The 17,371-nt window shown below is 39.3% G+C and overlaps 1 protein-coding gene across 5 annotated transcripts in view; it reads right to left on the minus strand.

Moving 5' to 3' along the window:
• The window catches only part of LOC149228306 (tRNA nucleotidyltransferase cca2-like), a 315,926-nt gene that overhangs the window by 220,572 nt on the left and 77,983 nt on the right, over positions 1-17,371 (minus strand). For all 5 annotated transcript variants that reach the window (XR_016247860.1, XM_089378148.1, XM_089378147.1 and 2 more), the window contains exons 3-4: positions 15,528-15,645; positions 15,270-15,322 (exon numbers count right to left, since the gene is read on the minus strand). Coding sequence is in view for 4 of the 5 variants with exons in the window: in XM_089378148.1 (XP_089234274.1) it covers positions 15,270-15,322; positions 15,528-15,645 (171 nt within the window). In the remaining variant the exon portion in view is untranslated. The remainder of the gene's footprint in view (positions 1-15,269; positions 15,323-15,527; positions 15,646-17,371) is intronic.

Here is a 17,371-nt window from a genome sequence, read left to right on the forward strand (position 1 = left end):
ACTGCTCATCAAAGTATTTGAAGAAGGTTGACAAAGATTTACTTAATGCTTGCAAAGACAATGAAACCTCCCTCTAATCTCACAATGTGCAAGAAACCTAAAGATAAAATACACCTTAATCCCTAACTCATGCAAAAAGAAAACATTGCAAATCTATTCCTCCCTTGGAAGATGATGATCTATCTCAACCCTCCAATGATAGAAGCACACTCAAAGTTGGTCGAGAGGAAAGTGGAGCCCCATCTAATAGTTTGAACTAAAGATAGAACCACTTAACAATTAGAAGATATGGGGGAAGTGCTCGAATGAAAAGGCCATCTTGGAGCCCAAAAGCACAAATGATCTGGTCTAGAAAACTCATATGAAGCTCCAACAAATACCCACCTTGATCATAGATTTAATTTCCTCCTTTTGGGGCTAGAGTTGGTGAGGACGAGATTGAATGTGAAGGGAGAGGATTAATCAAAATACCCACTAACCCTAGAAATTATCATGCCTCAAACAACCAACAAGAGCATCAACTTGAATACTCAAGGGATAAAAATCTTTGAAAATAGAAGAATGCCTAAATGGGGTGTATCTTTTATATCCTAAAGTTGAGACAGCCATTTTTCATATACAATGAAGGTAGATGATAAGCTTGAAGGTTTTCACTGGCAAGAGGGATATGCACCAAACTCTACCTATATAACATAATAAGGAACAATATGTTCGCACCGAATAATACATTGATGTGTGAACATTGAATGCAAGACCAATCTATGCGACCAAGGTTAAGACCAAAAAACTAAAATCCATATAAACAATAGATTATAATATATATGCACCAAACTCTACCTATCTAATATACTAAGGAACAATATGTTTGCATCGAATAATACATTGATGCGTGAACATTTGGACCCTCTTAATGCAAGACTAGTCTATGTGACCAAGGTTAAGACCAAAAAACTAAAATCCATATAAACAATAGATTTATATGTGCTTTCTTTTATGTTTGCTTGGAGACATTAGCAACCTTTCTTTTGTCTTGATGGAGCATTTGGAGCCCTAAAAGGGCATGATGTCATCACTCTTTTAGGCTTACGACTCACTTGTGTAGGTTTATTTTGGCATATCTTATTAAGATAATGGGTTGGCTTGTAACCTAATTTTACCTTTTGTCCACCCCAAAATCAAACTTGTATAGGGGATTTTCATCATAAATTAAAAGAGGTAGACCTCATAAATAAAGGATCACCTCTCTCATTGTTTCATCATCACTTGTCTGGAATTTAGCCTCTATAAAAGATAACTTGGCCTAGCTCTTTATACTTCGCTACTTGTGGAGATATTATCTTATGTGCATTTTTGCTATTAGAGACTAATGTTTGTTTTGGAGATGTCATTTTGGGATTGAAAGAAGGCATGTTCTTAGATATATTGTGAGTATTTTTTATTGAATATATTTTATGGTTATTGCATGTAATGGAATATTCCTAGGGTTTCTATGTTCCTTGTCTAAAGGCTTATGTTTCCATGAAATGCTTGGTAATTTTTGCATGCTTTAATCTTGTATCCTTGAACTCCCGAAAAAACCTCCTAGAGAGCATTTTTTTAGTGAATTTCTCCACTCATCAAATGATAGCTAGGGTTAGCAAGAAAAACCTAGGGTTTTCCCCCTTACTCCCATCAAGGGCTTGATATTTCCATGGTTAAAAGTTCCTAAGACTCCATGACCCAAGTATATAGAAGGCATTGCCAGCCATCTTGATGATCAAAAACCTTAAAATCTCATATTTTTCTTCTCTTCCCAAAATTTTGGCCCTTCAAGGAAAGTTGTTAAGGTTATGGTTTCAAGACAAATTCAACTAGACCTTCAGCATTTGAGCTGATTTAAGATCCTCTTGCTTTACTTGACCTTATAAAATCAAAATCTAGCAATTTGTATGGTTAGAATTGTCTCTCAAGAACTAGCGTCATCAACCCTAGGAAACTCTAGGGCTTGTAAAACCCTAACTATGCATAAAAGCTTCAGTTAGGGCCATTTTAAGGTTTGTCTCTCCATTGGTTGATTATATCTTGCAAACAAACCTTTTCTCCTTCACTTGTATGCCTATATGTGCCATTGTTGAGCTACAACTTGAAACCCTAGGCTACAAGCCTTATTTCATAGGTTTTTTCATTGGTATGTTATTCCTTATTACAAAGAATTGTGCCTTGTTCCTAGTGTGAAGTACCTTGATTAGCCTCTTAAAGTGTCACCATGATCCTAGCAACCTAGAATATCCTTAGGTAGCCTAAACAGGGAAGCCCCCCATGTGGTGAAATTCCACTAAAAAGCAAGAGGTGAAGTGCTAAGGTGACAGTGGCATACACCTAATTCTTGTGTATTAGTCTAACTTCTGCCTTGTAAAGACTCTCACAAGCCCTGCTAGATTTTGACGCAAAAGTCACAAAAGAGTTATCAAGTAAATGTCACTTGAGAGACACTACCTCTCTAACATATGAGGTAAGGCACTGCTCATCGAAGTATTTGAAGAACGTTGATATAGACTTACTTAATGCTTGCAAGGACAATGAAACCTCCACCTAATCTCACAATGTGCAAGACACCTAGAGATAAAATGCACTGTAATCCCTACCTCATGCGAAAAGCAAACATTGCAGATCCACTCCTCCCTTGCAAGATGATGATCCATCTCAACCCTCTAATGATAGAAGCACACTCAAAGTTGGTCGAGAGGAAAGTGAAGCCCAATCTAATAAATTGAACTAAAGATACAACCACTTAATAATTAGAAGATATGGAGGAAGTGCTCAAATGAAAAGGTCATCTTGCAGCCCAAAAGTTCAGATGATCTCGTCTAGAAATCTCATATGAAGCTCCTGCAAATACCCACCTTAATCATAGAATCAATTTCCTACTTTTGGGGCTAGAGTTGGTGAGGCCCATGAAGAGATATTGAGTGTGAAGGGAGAGGATTAATAAAAATACCCACTAACCCTAGAAATGATCATGCCTCAAACAACCAACAAGGGCATCAACTTGAATACTCTAAGGGATGCAAATCTCTTAAAATAGAAGAATGCCTAAATGGGCTATACTTTTTACATCCTAAAGTTGAGAAATCCATCTTTGATTTACAATGAAGGTAGATGATAAGCTTGAAGGTTTTCTTTGGGCAAGAGTGATATGCACCAAACTCTACCTATATAATATACTACTGAACAATATGTTTGCACTGAATAATAAACTGATGTGTAACATTTGGACCCTCTTAATGCAAGACCAGTGTATGTCGCCAAGATGAAGACCAAAAAACTAAAATCCATATAAACAATAGATTTATGTGTGCTTTCTTTTATGTTTGCTTGGAGACATTAGCAACCTTGTTTTTGCCTTGATGGAGCATTTGGAGCCCTAAAAGGGCATGATGTCATCACTCTTTTAGGCTTATGGCTCACATGTGTGGGTTTATTTTTGCATATCTTGTTAAGCTAATGGGTTGGGTTGTAACCCAAATTTACCTTTTGTCCACTCAAAAATCAAACTTGTATAGGGGCTTTTAGTCATAAATTAGAAGAGATAGACCTCACATATATAGAGGATCACCTCCCATTGTTTCATCATCACTTGTGTGGAATTTGGCCTCTCTAAAAGATAACTCGGCCTAGCTCATTATACTTCGCTACTTGTGGAGATGTGATCTTCTGTGGATATTTGCTATTAGAAACTAATGCTTGTTTAGGAGACATCATTTTGGGATTGAAGAAGGCATGTTCTTGGATATATTATGACTATTTTATGTTTATTGCATGTAATGAAATATTGCTAGGGTTTCTATGTTCCTTGTCTAAATGCTTATGTTTACATGAAATGCTTGATCTTGTATCCTTGAACTCCTGAAAAAACCTCCTAGAGAGCAGTTTTTAGTGAATTTCTCCCCTCATCAAATGATAGCTAGGGTTAGCAAGTAAAAACCTTGGGTTTTCTCCCTTCAAGGGCTTGATATTTCCATGGTTAAAAGTTCCTAAGACTCCATCAACCAAGTAGATGAAAGGCACTAGCAACCATCTTGATGATCAAAAACCTTAAAATCTCATATTTTTCTTCTCTTCCTAAAATTTTGGCCCTTCAAGAAAAGCAGCTAAGGTTAGGGTTTCAAGCCAAACTCAACTAGAGCTTGAGCATTTGAGCTGATTTGGGATCCTCTTGCTTTGCTTGACACATACAAAAATAGTGGATGCAGTTTTGGAGTACTTTGGGACAGCCACTATCATACCTTGAAGAGCCTCATATATTGAGTACTTACAAGCCATACCTATTACATACACAATGTACCCAATACAAAGTCCCCATCTAGAACATGTACCCAAGGGTTGGGTATGTGTACAGTTGTTACATTGGTTATGATCAATCGAGATAGTTTGTAGTTATTGGGATCCAAAACATCACATTAATTTTTAATAGGGTGAATGATATGTTGGGACAGGGAAGGGAGCAAGTACAAATGAACAACCTCACTGAAAAGGATAGTTAGGGGTGACACAGGGGCCCCATCCCATATTAGAGGAAATTGGATTGAAGGCCTTCAAGACAGCATTGATTTCAGCCAAAATTAGCAATTTCCATAAGGATGTTACACCCCTTGAGATGGAACCAAGGCATATAAGCTAGGAAACCTAGTGTTAGTTTTTGGTAGCATCAGACAGGTGTTTAGCCTCCCTGGTGTCTAAGAGGCTAAGGAACATAAGATCTCCAAAGCCCAGAAAAGGGCTCGCAAGAAGAGCCTTAGAAACACCTCAATTAGATTAATTGACCACAATTAAATATTTCCCTAAGTCTAACTTAGGAAAACTAGATAATTATATCGGATTAATTGAGAAAAATCGATTTTTCTCTAGAGACTTCCTGAAAAGTGATTTGATGGAATCAAGGTGATCTTAACCATTGATCGGAATCAAATCTTAGTCGTTGAGAGCTTAACAAGAGATTATAAAGAGCAAGTCGATGGGGTTGGAGAGAATAAGAAGAGAAAAACGACTTCTCAGTTGTAGTGATTCAGCAAGGGCGTCATTGAAGCAGAGGGAGACAGCAGCAGCGGGGTATACAGCAGTGAGAATTTCTGAAGAAATTCTCAGGAGGTTTCCATCATTCTAGTGTCAAGAAGAGAGGCTGAGATTTCTAGTAGAGAGGTCGTATTCAACTAGTCGAGTGTCTAGTTACCCAGTGAGTGTAGCAAGAGCAGTGTTTCCACTTCTAGTTGTCGGAAGAATTGTCGGAGGAGGTGTGAGTAGCTTTAGGACGCAGAAGGAGGCAGTTCGACTTACAGGAAAGTGATTCTGAAGGTTGTGCGAATTTTCCAAAGCCACCAATGGGCATTTGTGGGCAACAGTGTGAATGCCATAAAGGAGTGTGAGTTGGCTAAGAGGAGGTCGAGTTGATTTTGCTAGAGGGAAAAGTGATTTCTCAGTTATTTTGTTGGAAGTTTTGCCAATGAACAAGAAAGCAGTTGTATTCTCTATTTTGCTAAAGAATTATTAATAATAAAACCGTCATCTGCTGCATTGGTTTTTCCTTCGATGTTTTTCCAGGACTATCGTCCAAAAATCTTGGTGTCCAATTTTTTTTTTGTACATTATTTTCTCAGTTCCAATATTTTATTTTTGTGAAGAATTGCAACAGAGAATTTATCGTTATTTGCCATAATTTTGTAAACACAAATAACTGCATAAGTTAGAAGATAAATATCCAGTTACTGCAATCGTGGAAGTTTCACATGATATCAAAGCAGATTTAGCGCAGAAAAATTTCCGCAAAAGTCTTTTGTAGTAGTAAATTAGCGCAAGGCCTGGAAGAGAAAGCACATGGGGTTTTATAACCCAATTTATTAATTTCTCCAGTGTATTTGCGTTCATAAATTTTCCAGAGATGACCACAACAAGATTGAGAAGTCAAGACAGGTTGGATGGAGCCTCCAACTATGGTATCTAGAAGGCCAGGATGTTGTTTCTATTAGACGAGCATGGCCTGAAGAAGTATGTTATAGCTTCCAATTTTGTACCAACAGATCCCATCCAGTTTCATGAATACAGGAGGGACAACGCCAAGGTTAAGAGGATGATTGTTAATGGAGTCAAGGATCATATCGTTCCACACATTGTAGAGAAGGGGAAAGCGAAGGAGATGCAGATTGCCATCGTGAAGTTGTACTAAGATCCTTCTAAGAAAAAAAAATGATACTCAAAAAAAGCTGAGAACTATCAAGATGAACAAGGGCAAGATGTAACTTCCTATCTCACTAGGATTTAGTCTGCCAGAGATAAACTTGTAGTAGTTGGAGAGAATTCGGTTGATGATGAGCTAGTGTGTATAGCACTCAATGGATTTACCAAGGAATGGCATACGTTCATCCAGAAGGTCTATGGATGTGACAAGCTTCCAGATTGGGATTGTCAATGGAGTGATTTTAGTCAGGAGGAGCTGAAGCTCAGTTTGGTCAAAGGCACTACCTGCAGTAGTGGCAAGGGACAGAAGGTGAAGGAGGAACAAGAATATGTCGCTCTAGCAAGAAATGGTAAAGCAAAGGGTCAAATATTTTGACAATGGCGAACTTGGTCACTATGTCAAGCAATGTCCTAATCAAAAGAAGGACAAGAAGGCGAAGCAAACAACTACTTCAGCAGAGATCGAGGATTTGTCTTCCAAGTTGGAGGATGAATTCACACTTATAGCAGTACTAGACTTAGGAGGAGGAGTATGACACTTCAGTATGCCAGATTGAGCAAGGTCTGAGGAAGGAGCAACAAGGAGATCTAGATCATAGCTAAGGAGGGCTTGATCAGTAGATCAGATCGAGTTGTTGTGTGTGTGACTCCTGTTGATTTGGGGTAGCATTGAATGTGCTCTAGCCACGAAAAATGGTGGAGAGGCTAAGGCACATGAGATCTCCAATACCCAGAAAGGGTTTGGGCAGATTCTAAACAGTTTGGGAGATATTAAAATAATTAATATTTTTAATGGAGTCCTTAAGTCTAAACTTAGGGAAAATAAAATATTAATGTGTATTAATATAAAATTGTGTTAGAATGGTCCAAAAGTCATGGATCAAGCCAGATCTAATCTTAGCCGTTGATTAGGGAATTAATCTCGGTCGTTGATTTGTCAACGAGAAAAGTATAAGAGGAGGCTTGAGGGTCACTTGGAGAACACAATGAGGGAGACCAATCAGTTCAATTTCTAGAGCGGGGTTAGCTGAGAAATTGAACTAGTGGTCTGGAGAGCAATCAAGAGGCAGCAAGTACAAAATAGAGAGACAGTAGATCAGCACAGAGGTAGAAAAGGCAGACGCAGGGCCAAAGGGAGCCATGCAGAGGCAGCAGAGAGTGCGCAGAGCCAGCAGGGCTTGTGTCATCCACGCAGAGGCTGCAGGAGTGACGCAGAAGGCCAGAGAGGCTAAGCAAAGTCTCAACAGGCTGATGCAGAGGGTTTCAGGTCACACAGAGGTCAGTAGGGCTAACGATGGGTTCAGAAGAAGTGCTGGAATTTTTGTCTATCTGTGGGTAAGCCAGTTTGGCAGCCTGTTGTACTAGAAAATTGTTGAATAATAAAATCCTCCCTTGCTGCACCCGTTTTCCCACATTGGGTTTTTCCGGGGACATTAGTCCAAAATAACTATGTCAATGTGTTGATTCATGTGCATATGTTTGTCTCTGTATTATGGTGTGATATCTGCAGCAGTATTTATTTTAATGTTTATTGATGTAATTTCATGAATAACTTATGGTGAAATAAGTAGGAAAAGTAAATCAGTCGCTGCAGTGATATAATTTTCACATGGTATCAGAGGAAGTAATCAAAGAAAGAAAGGGAAAATCAGTTGTCGGTCGAGACCACGATGCAGAGGCATCCACCTCAGGGGACTCACGCAAATTTTCAAAAGATTGCACAAGAGAAAGACATTTCGATTTCTCTATGTTGGCTTCCAAGCTGGAAGAAGAAGTAGTGTGCATGACTAGTGCTGCATCATCAGAAGTATGGTATATAGACAGTGGAGCCTCGTGGCATATGATGGGAATCGGGGAGTGTTTCTCAGAATATCGAGAAGAGAAGATGAACTTTCAGATCACCATGGGGAACAAGGCAAAGTGTACTCCAGTAGGGAAGGGTACCATAGTTTTTCAGACAGAATCGGGAGAGCGGTTCTGTGCCACAAATGTGCTGCATGTACCAGGATTGGGGATGAACTTACTTTCTGTGTCACAACTACAAGGCAAGGGCTATGACGTCTACTTCATCAAGGAAAAGGTATACGTCAAACACCCGAGCTGGAAAAAGAAAGTGCAAATTGGGATCAAAAGTAATCGGTTGTATAGATTACAACTAGAATCACCAATGGCACTAATAGGCAGTCATGGGGACAAGGACTTGAACGAACTATGGCACAGAAGGATGGGTCACTTGCACCATGGAGCTCTGAGAATTCTCAGGAGCACTGTAACAAGAGTTCTGGATCTGAGAATGGAACGAGATGATGTATGCAGGGGATACGCTCTAGGAAAGTATGCCAAGGTGGCATTTCCTAGGAACAAACACAGGGCCCACTCAGATATCTGCGGACCTATGTCCATCAAAGCTCTCAGTGGTGTCGAGTATTTCCTTACCTTCATTGATGACCACTCGAGGAAAACTTGGATTTATTTTCTGAAAACCAAGGATGAGGTTTTATGTCGATTCAAGGAGTTCAAGGCTCTGGTGGAGAATCTGACTGGGAAGAAAATAAAGTTTTGCGCTCAGATAATGGTGGAGAGTATGTCAATAAGGACTTCACTGATTATTGCACTAAGGAGGGCATCAGAAGAGAGTGGGCAGCTCCCTACAATCCGGAGCAGAATGGGGTGGCAAAAAGGAAAAACAGGACTATTGTAGAAGCAGCTAGGGCCATGCTGTATGATCAAGACATGCCAAAATTCCTGTGGGCGGAAGCATGCAACACAGTTGTCTACATTCAGAACAGGACCCCTCATCCGGCATTGGGCAAGATTACTCCAGAAAAAGTCTTCACTAGGAAGACGCCTAAATTCAGTCATTTCAGGATATTTGGGAGTTTAGCATATTGTCGCATACCCGAAGAAAAGAGGAAGAAGCTGGATCAAACTACAGAGAAGGGATATCTAGATGGATATAGCGAGAACTCTAAGGCATACAGAATCTATCTTCCAGGGAGTAGGAAGGTAGTAGTACAACGAGTTGTAAAGTTCATGGAGGGCAGAGCTTTCAGAAGATCTCGTGAAATGCCTTCCGAGGAGTAGTCGAAAGAGGATCCATTGGGCATGCCTCTTCAACCAATAGAAGTGAAGAAATCTTCCTCAAGTCAGGAAGATTATCAGGATGAGCAGGAGGAGCGAACAGAAGCACCTGCTGGCAGAGGAAGAACTGGCAAGGAACTTCGTCAGATTCTGCGTGATGCAGAGAACTTCATCGATGAGCCAGCCAAGGAACAGTAAGAGGGAGCGAAAACAACCAGATAGATATCAAGCATTAGTAGCTCTAGATGGAGAGCCTGACAGTTTCAAGGAGGCAGCTCAGCATCAGGTCTAGCCAGATGCAATAGTAGAAGAGTATAACTCCATAATGGTGAACGATGTCTAGGAGGTGGTGTCAAGGCCTCAAGAAAGATCTGTGGTAGGTTCAAGATGGATCTACAAGATAAAATATGCCGCAAACGGCAGTGTTGAGAAATACAAGGCCAAGTTTGTGGCTAAGGGGTATGCTCAAAAGGAAGGGATTGACTATGAGGAAACCTTCGCCCCGATAGCCAGGTATACATCTATTAGAATTGCGATATCTCTTGCAACCCAGATGGGATGGGAGATCCATCAGATGGATGTCAAGACGGCATTTCTGAACGGGGTAATAGAAGAAGAGGTATACATTGAACAACCAGAGGGCTTTGAAACTCATGAGAAGAAGTCTCATGTATGCAGACTGAAGAAAGCCTTGTATGGGCTGAAGCAAGCACCGAGAGTGTGGTATGGTCGAACAGATGGCTACTTGCAGAAGACTGGGTTTGTCAAGAATGACATGGATCTGAATCTCTACTATCTGATCGTAAAGAACGAGCCGCTAATCTTAGTAATATATGTGGATGATCTCTTTCTGATAGGATCATCCAAACTCATTGAAGACTGCAAGAAGAATCTAGCCATGGAGTTCGATATGAAGGATCTGGGACGAATGCACTACTTCCTAGGATTGGAAGTTTGGCAGCAAAAAGGAGAAATCTTCCTTGGGCAAGGAAGGTATGCTACAAAAGTCCTGAAAAGGTTCGAGAGGGTAGACTGTAGACTTATGGCTATGCCAATGATCACCAACTGGAAGAAGATTGATGCATCAGAAGACAAGGATGTCGATCCCACCCTATACCGGCAGCTCATAGGGTCCCTGATGTATCTGGTCAATACCAGGCTAGATATTTGCTACGCTGTCAACACCCTCAGTCAGTTCATGGTGGAACCAAAGAGGGCACACTGGGCAGCAGCCAAACACGTTCTCAGGTATTTACAGGGAACAGTTGATTATGGGCTCTTATACACCAAGGGGAAGGATATCAGGTTGAGTGGATTTACTGATGCAGATTGGGCAGGAAGTTCAGTGGATCGGAAAAGTACCTTTGGGTACTGTTTCAACATTGGATCAGGAATGACCTCCTGGTGCAGTAGGAAACAGAAGTTCGTGGCTCTAAGCTCATCTGAGGCAGAATATATGGCAGCAAGCACAGCTTCGTGTGAGGCCATATGGCTTAGAAAACTGCTAGTGAACCTATTCAGAAGAAATATGGAGGCGACCAGGATCATGTGTGATAATCAGAGTTGCATCAAACTCTCTGAGAATCCAGTGTTTCATGATAGGTCGAAGCATATTGATATCTGGTGTCACTTTGTTAGAGACTATGTCCAACGAGGAGTTGTACAGTTGAGCTACACTCCTACAGGAGAATAGGTGGCAAATATCCTCACCAACCCCCTTCAAAAGTCAAATTTTGACTACTTCAGGGAAAAGATGGGGATGGTAAAGAACCCCTTTCAGAAGTAGAAATGAGTGTGTTAGCAGCACGAATGAAGAGGGAGTTGCAGTGCAGATGCAATGTTAGGAGAAAGGACCAGCAGCAGCACAGATGCAGTGGGAGTTGCAGTGCGGATGCAGTTTTGGGAGAAAGGACCAGCAGCAGCACAGATGTAGAGGGAGTTGTCGGACAGATGCAGCAGTGGCAGTAGCAGAGTCATGGGCAGCAGTACAGGATGAAGCAGTGCAGAGGATGTTGGGCAAGGAGGCTTAGCATTAGCACAAGGACCGATGCTGAATGATCAGGGTGATACTCAGTGAGGAGTATTACTAGAGCACAGTCCTCGCTGAGAGGGAGTGTTGATTTGGGGTAGCATCGGATGTGCTCTAGCCACGAAAATTGGTGGAGAGGCTAAGGCACATGAGATCTCCAATACCTAGACAGGGTTTGGGCAGATTCTAAACAGTTTGGGAGATATTAAAATAATTAATATTTTTAATGGAGTCCCTATGTCTAAACTTAGGGAAAATAAAATATTAATGTGTATTAATATAAAATTGTGTTAGAATGGTCCAAAAGTCATGGATCAAGCCAGATCTAATCTTAGTCATTGATTAGGGACTTAATCTCAATCGTTGATTTGTCAACAAGAAAAGTATAAGAGGAGGCTTGAGGGTCACTTGGAGAACACACTGAGGGAGACCAGTCAGTTCAATTTCTGGAGCGGGGTTAACTGAGAAATTGAACCAGTGGTCTGGAGAGCAGTCAAGAGGCAGCAAGTATGGAACAGAGAGACAGGAGATCAGCACAAAGGCAGAAAAGGCAGACGCAGGGCCAGAGGGAGCCACGTAGAGGCAGCAGAGACTGCGCAGAGCCAGCAGGGCCTGTGTCATCCACGCAGAGGCTGTAGGAGTGACGCAGAAGGCCAGAGAGGCTGCGCAGAGTCTCAACAGGCTGACGCAGAGGGTTTCAAGTCACGCAGAGGTCAGTAGGGTTGACGCTGGGTTTAGAAGAAGTGCTGGAATATTTGTCTATCTGTGGGTAAGCCAGTTTAGCAGCCTGTTGTACTAGAAAATTGTTGAATAATAAAATCCTCCCTTATTGCATCGGTTTTCCCACATTGGGTTTTTCCGAGGACATTAGTCCAAAATAACTATGTCAATGTGTTGATTCATGTGCATATGTTTGTCTCTGTATTATGGTGTGATATCTGCAGCAGTATTTATTTTAATGTTTATTGAAGTAATTTCATGAATAACTTATGGTGAAATAAGTAGGAAAAGTAAATGAGTTGTTGCAGTGATAGAATTTTCACAATTCCTTCATTGGATCGTTACCTTTGCTACAAGAGCCCAAGTATTAAAGTAGCAAATAGATCAGCAGAGATTGAGACTCACTATTGCAATGATAGAAACAACGTAGGGGCATCAGTAGTGTGAGATCAAAATAGCACAGTGGAAGCGCAGATTGGTTCAGCTACAACTTATAGCAGGAGAATCAGAGTAGCACAATGATAGCATGGTGTACAGTGATTGTCGGATGATTTTCTTCACAAAGACTTCTAGCTTCTCAGTGGTAGAGGGAGATCGTTTTAACTACAAAATAGGAGTGTGAGTTGCTCTAGGGAGGATGCAATCTCTCCAGAAGTGTGACTTGGCTAAGGCAGAGCGAGTTGTTGGGGCAAAGCGAAACATTCTCAATCAAATCAATTTGCAAAGGAGAAGCAATTCCCAGTTTGTGGCTCGATTTTCCAGATGAGGTCGTGGTTATTTCTAGCAGTGCAAGTTTGTTGGAGAGGATGTAGTAAATTGTCGGAGCCCAATTGCAGAGTCAGTTCAGGGTCTCAGAGGGAGGCCGAATTGATTTGGAGAAACCGAGTTGCTTCCAGGGAGGAGATCAACTAGCAAAAGTGAAGAAATGAAATTTACCGGAGGTTTGCTAATTTACGACAACCAATTGTAATATTTTCCAATCACAATTTTGGACACCAGCAGCTTGGATCAATTTGGTTGCATCATGTTCCCACAGATCAACAAGTTGTAGATATACTCACAGAGGCCTTGGGCAAGGCAAAGTTTGTCTAGTTCAGGGATAAGATGGGAGTAGTGGAGAACACCTTCCCCGCTAAGAGGGAATGTTAGTTTTTGGTAGCATCGAACAAGTGTTCTAGTCTCTATGGTGTCTAAGAGGCTAAGGAACAAAAGATCTCTAAAACCCATAAAAGGTTTCACAAAAAGAGCCTTAAAAACACCTCAATTAGATTAATTGACCATAATTAAATATTTCCCCAAGTATAACTTAGGAAAACTAGTTAATTAAATTGTATTAATTGAGGAAAATCGATTTTGCTCTAGAGACTTCTGGAAAAGTGATTTAATGGAGTCAAGGTGATCTTAGCCATCGATCGAGATTAGCTCTTGGCCATTGAGAGCTCAACGAGAGATTATAAAGAGCAAATCAATGGGGTTGGAGAGAAAAAGAAGAGCAGTTCGACTTCCTAGTTGCATTGATTTAGTAAAGGCGCAGTTGAAGTAGAAGGAGACACCAGCAGCGGGCAGGGTTTTCAGCAGTAAGAATTTTTTGAGAAATTCTCAAGAGGTTTCCAGCATTCCAGTGTTAGGAAGGGAGGTTGATATTTCCAACAGAGAGGTTGTATTTAGCTAGTGTGAGCAGTCAGTTACCCAGTGCGTGTAGCAAGAGCAGTATTTCCACTTCCTGTTGCTGGAAGAATTGTCGACGCAGGTGCGAGTATCTTCAGGAGGCAGAGGGAGGCAATTCAACTTGTAGGAAAGTGATTCTGGAGGCTATGCAAATTTCCCAAAATCACCAGCACGCATTTTTGGGCAGCAGTGCGAGTTGGCTAGGAGGAGGCCAAGTTGATTTTGCTAGAGGGAAAAGTGATTTCCCAATTATTTTGCCAGCTGAGATAAATTTTCCAAAAGCTTTGCCAGTAAATAGGCAAGCAGTTGTATTCTCTATTTTGCTGAAGAATTATTAATAATAAAACCCTCATCTGCTGCACTAGTTTTCCCTTCCGGGTTTTTCCAGGGACTATTGTCCAAAAATATCAGTGTACAATTTTGTGTGTGCGCATTATTTTCTCAATTCCAGTATTTAATTTTTGTGAAGAATTGTAGTAGTGAATTTATCATTATTTGCGATAATTTTCTGATGACAGATAAACTGCATAAGTTAGGAGATAAATATACAGTTACTGCATTCATGGAAATTTCACGCCTAGGTCCTAGCCTATGTCAGGAAGGTAGTCTACATAATTGAAGCTTGGCTCAATGATGTAAACGACATTCTTTGAAGTTCGGTAATGTAAAATGAATCTTCCAAACAAACAGATGTATATCTACATGGAAAACTCAAACAACACTCTATCCATAGGAAGATTTACAAAACACTCTCTTGGATATTATGGACCATTTATCCTTCGGAGAAAATAAATGAAACAACTTACTTTTATCATTAACCTACTGTTAAGGTCATGTGTCAAACATAATAAATTTATATTATCTTACAATATACAGTTTTCACCTCACATCAAAATCTACCCAACTTTTAATAAGTTTGTTAAAGAAAGTGCTTTCAGATTTGACAACAAACTGCTAAGTTACATCAATGAAAGGGCAAATCCTGTAGATTGATCATTTTACTACTTGACTCTAGCTTTTCACTTGAAGCATATAGCGATACATAATATGCAAGTTCCCATAATTTTAGCCCATATCAAAGTTTACAAAGAATGTTCATGACAACTATAATGGCTGAAGACTGGTTCTTATAATTAAAGATTGAGGATACTGGATTTGCTAGACTGCACCATATTGACTTCCCTCATCAAAGAAATATATCTTGAATATTGACATAAGAAATATAGACAGGTCATTAATTTAATAATTATAATATCATATGAGAATAGAATGCCAATCCCCTTCAGAAAAACTTGTGCAGTTCCATGCACATTATTTCACAATGAAGAAAAGCAAGTTTCTTAATAATGTATCCTGAAAACAGTGTAGCAAATAAGAAAGAATATTTTACTGTGTGGATATAAATGCATACCATATGAGTAAAAAAATCAAATAGCCCTATAAAGTTTATGACAGCATACAATATCTAAAGTTTGGTTGATTTTCTCCAAATCATTGAAAAAAATAAACTAACATTTCTCAGTTTTATAGCTAAGTACATATTTTTACTTTGGTTTTATACCTATTGATTGTTAAATCTCTTCGATATGCATCTTGTTCAGCTGTTCCAAACTCCTGCAATAAGTTACCTGCCATTAGAATGATTTCAAGAAGAGTAATGTCCATTTCCAACAAGAATTCCAATTCTAACAGCAGACTGGCATAACCTCTAATGAACAAACAAAATCCATCCACACATCTAGTTCCAAGAATTTGCAATAATCCAAGAATAAGACTTCTTGTAAAATTAACTTCTTCTTGTAAAATTTACTTCTTATACCATGGAAGGAATACGACTGTCCTCTGCATATGTCTCAGATCGAAGATTGACAAAGTCAATCCATACATCAAAGATACGCATTCTTGCAGTCTCCAGGTGTTTTGATTGATCTGGGTTGCTGCAAAATGGCACCTTCATCAATATCACTTTAATGTAAGTTGCTTCACACATATGACAATAATTGAATTAATAAACCTATATTTCTAGACAAATCTTTGAAAGATGCTGCTATCAAATTGATAATATACACAACATAAATCCCATCAATATGTCTAGAAAATTATTTTAAAAAATGACACCTACGAATTGACAAGACCTAGGCAAACCTGACTTCTCTGCATTTATGGTTCCCTAGATGACGGCAATTCTCTAATAACTCAAAATGAGGCGTTGTGAATGATAGAAATAAGCTATGGCAAGAGACTACACAGGAAAATATAAATGGCAGAAAAACGGACACCATATCATGCATAGTAAATTGAAATTCCCTTGTAATTCTAATGAGTTTGTTCACATCAAAATATATTCACATAGTTTTTGATAGCTACCAAATGTAACTATATTATCAACTAACCTGTAAGGGCTCTTAATTAATATTTTATTGCATTAAGAATATATATATATGTCTAACTAAACTATGAGAACTCTTAATGAATGTTTTACTATATTAAACATCAGATACGTTAGTTTTTTATACCTCATTAGTTTTTTATAACAGTATCTGACAGCACTGCATTTAGCCCCGTAAACTATGACAATAGTGTAAAATGAGGGCTAGGATAAAGAGTAAATAAGAGACTAAATTACAACAAATTGCAATGGTTAAATAAATCATTAACATAGGCCCTAATTAATGGCTGGAAATGTGACTTTTACTCATTCAATGCAATCCAAACAATTCCTAATCTTAGGATAATAACATCCAAGTCAATAAATGCTGAAAATATATGGTTTTGCTCTAATAAAATCCCTAATTTACCATAGAACAATAAAAAAATTATTTTAAGAGTATAATTGATAGTCACAAGAGAGGTCTAGCGCCTTCTCAATCTAGGACTAATGGAGTCTAGGAACAAACTTGAGGAAGATTCAAAGTATATACAAAATTCAAGAAGAATAGGGTAAATTAACTTATACTAAGGTTTTGAATCAAGGCTATCAATTTCCACAAATGAATTAAGGGAAGGAACTAACATGCTACTTACTCAAAAACCTAGAAGAAGGGTTTGTTTAAGAAGGATAATGAAACAAATACTTTCTTTTCTTTTCTTTTTTTTACTGGTGGTTCACGGGGTGGCTGCTACATCCACAGAAAATCTGGGCAGATCAACCCCAAAGGGAATCTTTTAAAGCCCGTCGGCCAGACTAGCAGGGCCTAACCCCAAGGGTGTCAAGGAGAATTGACCCTGTGACCTCCCGATCGGTGAGGTACTTAACAACGGGGATTAGACCAGTTGAGCTAACCCTTGGGGATAAACAAATACTATGTTAATATGCTTAATACTTGATTAATTCATCCAATAAAATATTAATCAAGATAAAAGAAGCTAACCTGCTAGATTTACCATGCATTTATCCAAGTTTCACCATAATCATCCTTGAAAAGAGATCAAATCCATACAATTGAAGTCCCCAAGAAAGTTGGTCAACTATTGCTCCATAGCAACCTAGAGAAAAGAGTAGTAATCCGAGAGATGTATGTCTCTCAAGTTGTGCAATGATTGAAATCAGCCTAGCGCTTCCACTTACATACTAGAACAACCAAGTGCTTTAGCTCAAATGGAATTAGATATAAAAATATAAATATCAATAAATAAATAATAATAGTTAATAAGTATAATTAA

The sequence above is a fragment of the Pinus tabuliformis genome, chromosome J (genome assembly GCF_031772625.1).
Source record: "Pinus tabuliformis cultivar Carrire ecotype Pingquan chromosome J, CPIR1, whole genome shotgun sequence".
In the NCBI taxonomy this organism is placed as follows: domain Eukaryota; kingdom Viridiplantae; phylum Streptophyta; class Pinopsida; order Pinales; family Pinaceae; genus Pinus; species Pinus tabuliformis.